The sequence below is a fragment of the Haliotis asinina genome, chromosome 4, assembly GCF_037392515.1.
Source record: "Haliotis asinina isolate JCU_RB_2024 chromosome 4, JCU_Hal_asi_v2, whole genome shotgun sequence".
In the NCBI taxonomy this organism is placed as follows: Eukaryota; Metazoa; Mollusca; class Gastropoda; order Lepetellida; family Haliotidae; genus Haliotis; species Haliotis asinina.
Genome location: NC_090283.1, coordinates 10,053,908 through 10,063,532, shown reverse-complemented (window position 1 = coordinate 10,063,532; position 9,625 = coordinate 10,053,908). Strand labels below are relative to the sequence as shown.

The 9,625-nt window shown below is 40.1% G+C and overlaps 1 protein-coding gene across 1 annotated transcript; it reads right to left on the bottom strand.

The window, feature by feature from the left end:
- Window positions 1–3,105: 3,105 nt before the first annotated feature.
- On the bottom strand, window positions 3,106–9,533 carry LOC137282237 (mediator of RNA polymerase II transcription subunit 4-like). The gene is made up of 6 exons (XM_067813970.1): window positions 9,411–9,533; window positions 8,717–8,838; window positions 7,332–7,447; window positions 6,284–6,428; window positions 4,552–4,662; window positions 3,106–3,310 (listed from the first exon to the last, which is right to left on the bottom strand). The coding sequence occupies exons 1-6, from the start codon at window positions 9,473–9,475 to the stop codon at window positions 3,120–3,122; spliced, it is 750 nt and encodes a 249-aa protein (XP_067670071.1). The 5' UTR covers window positions 9,476–9,533; the 3' UTR covers window positions 3,106–3,119.
- Window positions 9,534–9,625: the final 92 nt, after the last annotated feature.

The following is a 9,625-nucleotide window of genomic DNA, read 5'->3' as shown; positions in this document are numbered from 1 at the left end:
CTATTTACACTTCTTAGATCAATTTTTAGTACCAGTAAAGACAGATTTCTTGTCGAAACCGCGGTTGCTGGATGTATTATATTGTTGCCCTTAGTGCAGGCGATTAGGTGCCTAATCCTGACAGCCAGGGTTCGAATTCCTGCTGAAACTCGACAAAGTTTCCACAAAATATGTCTCACTGAGAAAGTGCAATCCTAAATAAGACATATATATTATATTTGTATACTTTAGAAAAGCAAATTCATATTTACCTTATCTCATGCATACCATCCACACGAGTCTCTACAGTCCGTTTGAGTCAGAAACGGACTCATGAATTGCAAATTTTATCATTGAACAAAACTGCCACATAAATATAAATAGTACACACGTTTATCATTTACTAGTATCCAACAGCTTTCTTATATTTGAACAGTTTTCGGACTCCACCAAAGACGTTGTTTAAGAAACTGTCATCACTGAAAACCCAGAAGTTGTTATCTGTCGCGACGGGGTGAAACCGCAGAAACGGAACAGCCAGGGGACATCTCAAAATCTATTCCGGGAGACCTATCGGTTCCTCGTCTGTCGTAGATCATAGTCAAGACTAAAAGGGATGGCAATTTGTACCAGAGTTGCCTGTTGTAAGCTATAACGAGACCAGTATCCTTGTTCAAGGACGTTAGCTGCCTTGTTGATACAGTTTTGCCAAGTTCCAGTCGTGATTTTGTTAAGGGATTCCTTAACCAAAACCTCTACGTTGCGTAATCTAAAAGTTGTGTTTGATCTGACAACATCTCCTTTGACAATACCCCACATCATTTCAGTGGGGTTAAGGTTACAGTGATAAAGTGGAAATCGCAGAATATCGTGACCCTTACTTTTTATGTAACTGTCAATTTCGCAGAAAGGTTCACTTTTGTGTCTTCTTTTTATGATCTCATAAGCTGAGGCTTCGTTGCCTTTGAAGGCCATGCGATCTGAAATTTTTCGAGCTATGATATCATATCACCTTTTCGACTGTTCGATGTCGGGGCTTTACTGGCGGGCTCGTGTACGCTGTCGTATGGGGCGTTGACCATTACGATAAAAGAGTTCTCTGGTAGAGCTGGTACCAACCTGTTTAATCCAAACGAGGAAAACCGAACCATTCATCTCGGAATGGTAGTCTCTTAACTGTGGACTTTGCCCTGAATACCAAGTCTTAGCCTAGGAGAAAGCCTTGCATGCATCCAGCATGGAGAATGATTAGTCCCTCTCCTTTCCCTAGAGGCAGCTTTCCACGTGACCCCTTATCACCCCCATCGGGTACCCACTGACTGCTGGCAGTGTGCGAGGCATTGACCCAGGTCTCGTCCAAGTACATTGGCTCGAACCCTTCCTCGCGTTTCTTCATCACCCTAAGAAAATTATTTCTCAAGTGAACAATATCAGGGCGTTCACAGAGTACTGACCTATTCTCCCCTGAAATTTTCTTATAACGATATCTGAAACAGTGTAAGAGTCGCCAGAGAATATACTTTGATACTCGGAGGTTGTACATGTGTTCTTGATGCAAATGCGTATTTAAAAAATTTCAGCGACATGTATTTGTTTTCAGAATAGAGCTTGTGGATAGACTGCCTTCCAAGGTTCTTTTGAAAGTTGTCCAAATGTTTTAATGTGTGTGATTTTGACACGACCCCTACCTGCTTTGCATCACCCTCACAATGTTTGTGTTCCAGAAGATTTGTCAGTACCCTTGCTGATACTCCTAAAACATTTGATGTCCGCTTACGGAATTTATAAAATGGTTTGCCCATTTTGGCTTTAGCACGGAAAAAAATCATACACTTTAATCATGAACTGTTTCACGTCAGCTTTCAACTTCATTTTACACTACACTACACTACACTACACTACACTACACTACACTACACTACACTACACTACACTACACTACACTACACTACACTACACTACACTACACTACACACTACACTCCCTTCTAAATAATGATAATTTCGGGTACGGGGACCCCAATGTTTGTGAATCGCGATAAAAACCTGAGATATACATGGTGAGGTATCTCGGCATCATACAAATCGAAAAGACAGCCATGATTAAGGATGACAACTGTGAAATGTAAAGCGCTGCTTTATTTTACGGGTGCTTCAAGTTAAACTGATATTTTTACTCGGAAATGTCCGTCTTTGTTACTATAGTCCGTTTGACGGAAAGGCGGACCGATGAATTGCAATCTATCTCGAGAACTAATAAACATAACATACGGCCGTGTATAACAGATCGACCTTGAACTCGGAAACCAGTGGCTGAAAGTAGAAGCATTGGTTTAATTCGCCTGTTACTATGATATGCACATTGCCAGTTTCTACCACCTGGTTCATTCAAATGACACCTGCTACGACCACTGGTCTCTAGAAACCACTTTCAACCATTAATCCTATCATGGCTGATAGTTTGCTCGATTCAAAGGTTGCCAGCATGAAATAGAGATTGTTGGCTTCACCAAAATGGTAAATGTTGGGAACCTTCATACATTGTTTCTTGTGATGTCATCAAGCATTAAGCTAGCACCCTAAATAAGCCTTTGTATCATGATGATTGAAATGGGACACCAAACAAATGGGAGTGAGTTTAGTGTTAGACTGGTTTTAACATTATTCCAGCAATATCTTGGCCTGGGACACCAGAAACAGGTTTCGCACATTGTAACCATGTGGGCTTTGGAATGACCATAAGACGGTTCCAGTGTCCAACACCTAAAATATGTAATTCCCAACTGCTATGTCGTTGAACATAAAGCTGGTGAGATTAATATATTTACCAGGGCAGTCACAAAGTTCCCACTTAATTCATGAAACACTGGAATATAACACTGAACCATTCAATCTGTAGCAACTGCAAGACCTTCCAATCAGGACAAAACAGCAGCTCAGTAAACAGTTCGTGACACAAGACTGTTCTCATCATGTACTATCTGCTTATGTCCATGGCATAGGCCATTTTATGATGTTTTGGTCATGCTTTTCTGTCTGCTTAGGATATTGAATGTTGTACCCAAACTTTCTGGTGGTGAACTCTTTGAAAGCATCCCCTCTATTACATAACATCACAAGACACTTGTTACTGTACAAGTTTTATTCATCACTAGAACTACTACTAGATGAATCGCTAGACATAAGCTCCACTTCCTCATTCTCCTTGTTATGTCCCTTGAGGGGGTCGGATGGGGGCTGGGGTGTGCTTGATGGTAGCGATACAGGCAGGTCTTGTGGTGGTTGCCATGACAACCCACCACTCGCACCAACTGTTGTTGGTGTGCCTTGATCTGAAAGAAGAGAATTCTTAAATTATTAAATGGTGGTCACAAAGTAATCCTTCGAGGCAAACTGAAATGGGCTTTCACATATCACTGCAGATATTTAGTGAACTGTGAGTGTGTGGTGCTGCTACAGTGAGGAGCCTTACACAGATACCCTTCTTGACACAGGATCCTACCTCTGAATATTGTCCTACCTGGTCTAGATGACACTTAGTATTGTCCCACCTGTTCTAGATGACACTAAGTACTGTCGTACCTGGTCTAGCTGACACCAAGTATTGTTGTACCTGTTCTAAATGACACTAAGTATTGTCCCACCTGGTCTAGATGACACTTAGTATTGTCCCACCTGTTCTAGATGACACTAAGTATTGTCCTACCTGGTCTAGATAACACTAAGTATTGTCGTACCTGGTCTATGTGACACTAAGTATTGTCCCACCGGTTCTACATGACACTTAGTATTGTCCCACCTGTTCTAGATGACACTTAGTATTGTCCCACCTGTCCTAGATGACACTTAGTATTGTCCCACCTGTCCTAGATGACACTTAGTATTGTCCCACCTGTTCTAGATGACACTAAGTATTGTCCCACCTGTCCTAGATGACACTTAGTATTGTCCCACCTGTCCTAGATGACACTAGTATTGTCCCACCTGTCCTAGATGACACTTAGTATTGTCCCACCTGTTCTAGATGACACTAGGTATTGTCCCACCTGTCCTAGATGACACTTAGTATTGTCCCACCTGTCCTAGATGACACTTAGTATTGTCCCACCTGTTCTAGATGACACTAAGTATTGTCCCACCTGTCCTAGATGACACTTAGTATTGTCCCACCTGTTCTAGATGACACTAAGTATTGTCCCACCTGTCCTAGATGACACTTAGTATTGTCCCACCTGTCCTAGATGACACTAGGTATTGTCCCAAATGTCCTAGATGACACTTAGTATTGTCCCAAATGTCCTAGATGACACTTAGTATTGTCCCACCTGTCCTAGATGACACTTAGTATTGTCCCACCTGTCCTAGATGACACTTAGTATTGTCCCACCTGTCCTAGATGACACTTAGTATTGTCCCACCTGTCCTAGATGACACTTAGTATTGTCCCATCTGTCCTAGATGACACTTAGTATTGTCCCACCTGTTCTAGATGACACTATGTATTGTCCCACCTGTTCTACATGACACTTAGTATTGTCCTACCTGTTCTAGATGACACTAAGCATTGACCTACCTTGACTGTGCTGCCCCGGTCTGGATGACACTGAGGCATCTGTATATGTTCCCTGAGCTAACACTCCATGTCTCATCTCCAGCTCCGTTGGATAAGGTCGACGTGGATCACCTGGAAAAATGATCAAGATGAAATCATTACAGGATAACCTGAAAAGAGTACACATTGCTACATCCCAACCATATCAATGGTCAGGGAAAAAGACAGTAACCCATTGAAGGTGAGATCCGATGTCAAGTACACCCACTCAGTCATCACTGGCTGACTCTTACTCACAATTTTTTTCAAAATCCTATAGATGTGTTTGCTTGTTTTTTCCTACTTCACTCAGTGTGTAAAAATAATTGAGTTGACACCAGTCTGTGTCAGACAATCCAGTTTTTGAGCATGGATCTACACAACTGGGATATGATAACTCATATCAACATAGTCAGCAGGCTTGATGACTCCATCCTGTTTGTTGTCCTTTATGACAAACATATTTCACTGAAGAGTAATTTTAAACAGGATCCAAATGAAGATGGGGAGGTTGGCGACACCTGCAGGGCTACGGAGAGTCACACATGTCCACCATCCTACTTAAACCAACTAAAACTAAAGGATGCAATTATATAATTGATTTTGTTACATACAGAAGATAAATGCATGACATATTTTCCTGTTATTACTTCACCATTCTGACACAAAAGTATTTAGAATTTCCAACAACATACCCAGGTCAGGCTAACTGGGAAAGAAAAAATAATCAGTAACATATCTTAATCCATCCTCGATATCTCCAGGGTATACGTTCCGAAAAGTCTCCACTATACCCTGGATGCATCTGCGGCTCAGCCCGATAAGTTTATTACCTCCCTTGGCTGGCTTTTTATCCAATCAGGTGTCTACGCTGGGAAGTTGAGCGAACCAATCACAACTCACTTTCGCTTTTTAAATTCTCTAACCGATTAAACTTGGCAAACAAACCATGCGTACTCTGAAAGTATTAGATGGATTTCTTGCATATGTTTTAAAAAAGGTTTCGGACCTATAAAGTTGCATGTATGATTCCCCCAAATTGTGAGTCGTACGGCGAACAAACCTTCGCAGGTTCGGTTATAACGGTGACCACTCTTATTGGCTACTGTGAGAAAGCGGAGTCAGCAAAAGGAGGTAATAAAATTATCGGACCGACCCGTAGATGCGTCCAGGGTATAGTGGAGACTTTTCGGAACGTAGACCTTGGAGATATCGAGGATGATCTTAATCAAAACTTTATCAAAGTGAATATTTTCAGAAATTCAGAGGAACTATTTCACACAATTATCCTAACATGGTATTTTACCATAGGTACAAAGTTACATTAATACACATTACATTACATAAACCTAAAACAAAACTGTGCATTAAAAACTGTTAAAACCTCTCCCTCTCTTGTTATCCTGTTATCACTGATAAAAACATTTCTTACCAGACACTACATTAGCTATAACTATATGAGCATGGCTGGTGACATGTGCCGCATACATGCACATTGTGCTCCTCTACTGCGCCATTTACTCAGGGTAGGCTAATGGTTGAAGTGTTTGCTCGTTATGCTGAAGACCTGGGCTCGATTTCCCTATGCATCCCCAATTCCTCCAGACTATGTGTGAAGCCTGTTTCTTGTGTCCCTTGTCATGATGTTGCTGGAATATTGCTAAAAGCCCTGCTAAACTAATCTCAGTCACCGTGCACTCACTCATTCACTCACCTGGCTGCCATGTGACTGGTGCAGCTACTGCATTACTGGCACTGATTCTGTGTGCAAACTTGATAAGTTCCTCTGACGATACTGCCTTCTTGCTGGCTTGGGATATTGTGTTCAACTTTTGTTTGGCCTGGTACATAGCTGTTTCCTGAAGCATAGTTTAACACAACATTCCAAGAATCAGGAATTGGTGAAATAATATGGAGCTGTACTGAGAGTGAAACATACGTCTTAATCATAATCTACTTAGCTATTAGACATTCACTCACTTGGCAGAGAAATACTGGCAATGTTTGAGATCATGTACAGCCCTTGATATTTGCTCATGAGTGAGTGAATAAGTTTAGCTCTGTACCACATCAAGCAATATTCCAGCTATATGACAGAGGTCTGTAAATAATCAAATCTGAACCAAACAATCCAGATATCAAAAGCATCAGCATTAATATACACATGTGACGTGTTTACACGGTCAGCAAACCTGACCACCTAATCCCCTTTGTCGCCTCTCATGACAAGCATGGGAGACTGAAGACTAATTCTAACACAGACTTTCACTGGCATTTGCTCATGAAGTATTTGCAATTTATACCTTTTTTTTTTTTTAAAAATTAGGACTTTAAAAAGGCCACTATGACTTAAATGATTAACTGCAAACACTGCGCTAAAATGGGTAAGATGTTTTAACTTCCTTATTTGCATACAGAAGTTGGTATGATAAAGAGGAACATATTTATTGATATCCAACTTTTTTCTTGCAGTGGATGTGACATTTCCATGTAGATCCTAATGATCTAGATGTTAGGGTCTACACTGAAATGTTGCATCCACTGCAAGAAAAAAGTTGGATATCAATAAATTGTGTTCCTCTTCGGGAAAGATATTGACAGAATGAAAGGATCATACAGGTTACCATGGTTACTATGGGATATGATGAGCAGGGCCTGACATGGCTAAGGGATGTAACTCTACATAGCTAGTTGCTGTTTCCGTGGAGAAGGCTGTGTTATGCATCATGGGAAAAAGATATCATGGACATCATCAAACCAACCAGAATAGTTTCTGCCTCTTTGAGATTCCTCTGTAAATTTTTTATATCTTGGTCCCGACTGTCAACCTCTGACTTCAGAGCATCCAATACTTTCTGTATACCTGCTTGTTCTTCCGCTGAAAAGTTTTAATACATAATGAGAATTTCAGGAAAGAGAAATATTTTTCCAAAGAATCAGAAGTTGAAATTATTATTTTATGGTTCACACTAACACCAGTTGCAGCTGAAAGTTTGAATTAGTTTAAAAGCAGACCTTGGCTTGAGTCTTTTGGCAAATAGAGTTGGATGCATGTAAATCAAACTCACTTTGTCTGTTACCATAAGACCATAAAGCAGAATCCTCCCCCAAAACAGTCAAAAGATTTTATCATTATCCCAACACAGTAGTGGGCCAATACTCTACTTCTCTGTTGATCATGCTGATGCTTCCAGAAGAAATGTAGCATATGCATTCATACAAAGAAGTGGAAATGTTGTATCATTCAAAAATAACAACACCTCATCTTTCATGTGATCTAAGTCTCATCGTAAGTTCATGGACAAAACCAAAACATTGTAAACAAATTAACAGGAAACAGATAGAGGAGGGGAAGGGCAATGTCAGTTATGGATGTGACAAACATGACAGCAGCACACATACAACAGTATGGGGCATTGACCTTTCAAAGGCATCCATCTCATCATGTGTTGTGAGGTGGTGAGGTCTGGAGAAAAAGTTGGCGATGACGGTGCAGCAAAGTTATGCTTCCTACAATGTGTTCGGGCATTTTCCTGCCACACAATGATGCTATGTATGTGCAAGTGTACATGTCCAAAATCTGGGACATGATCACGAGCAATGTTGTCCTGGTTGCATATCAAATTCTAATTGCAGTTTGGAATCAATTCCATGGATGAACCAACTGTATATGTTTCTTTCGTTGAACAGAGATCATACACTGACAAACGGGGTGGATTAATGGGTGTTGTTTTGCCATAGATAACATCTTCAAGGAGAAGATATTGTGTTACAATAAACCTTAAAATGTATGCAGTACCTGCTATGTTAAATCTGTTTTACAACAGCATGTACACATTAATGTTTAGCAGGCAATAGGATCTGGGTGGGCTTTATTTACTGCAGAACAGGAGTGTCTTAAAATGAGTATATGCTGTTCACACTTCAATGCCACATGTGTGAATGTCATGCCCTCAACAAACACAAAACCTTCCAAAAGGTGTCCTGTGTAATTGTGAATGGACATGCAGTTCAGGAGTCTTCATAAACATAACATGAATATTTTACTTTTCAAATAAATTTATTTTTATTGAACTTTCTATGAAGCACAGATACATTTTGATGTAAGCACTCATAATGTTTTAAATATTAATCCCCAGACTCTTACCTAGCTGAAGTGTCTTCTTGACATCTTTATCTTTTTCCATCAGTAGCTCCATCAGAGATACTGTGTCTGGAGCATCTGATCTTTGCTGCCCTTTAGGCGTGCTCATCAAATCAAACAACTCTCTGAAAAGGGAACGCATTCAGAACTTTTAGTGACACATTCCAAATATCCCAAAAGAACACGTCCCACACCCCCCTAATCTTTTTATTAACAAGGTGTGCAATAAACCTATGGTGGTATATCATTGTTTATCTCGAACAGTTTCCGCTGGTCATTGGAAAACGCGTTGCTGATAAATCAATCCTATTCACATATGATGCAATGTGTAAAACAGCCGCACAACGCGTTTTACAATTCTGTTTCACTATCAGGGCCTTTGGTGTAAACAACCAACAGTAAATTACAAAAACATGTTCAATTCAATATATCTTTTGGAGAGATTTGCTATTCATTTCTCCAGAGTACAGAGGCTGTTAAAATCAGGATGGAAAATTTAAAGTCACTGTCAACAATGTAAACATATCTTAATACAGAAAAAATCGTGATCGCTGTCAAACAATGAAATCGAAAAGCTGAAACCCGCAGAGACTAAATATTTTCAGATAAAAAGCTTCAAGTGGGGCATAGAGATGATGAAATGATGGGAAAATGCGTAAATGTAAACTAAAGTAATTTACAAATTTGTTTATCATACTTAGATATAATTTCAATATCTTCTATTAGTGAGAGCAACTTCAATCGAGTACTTGCTGCCGCCATGATTGTTGAGTTTCTGAGACGGCCAATCCAAACACGTGTGACTGCCTATTGTCGGAATGATTATCCAATGACATAGCCGGTTTTAGCTAAATACTTTGAACCAATCAAAATGGGTTTCAAAGATAAAGGAAGGGAAAGTCTGACCAATGG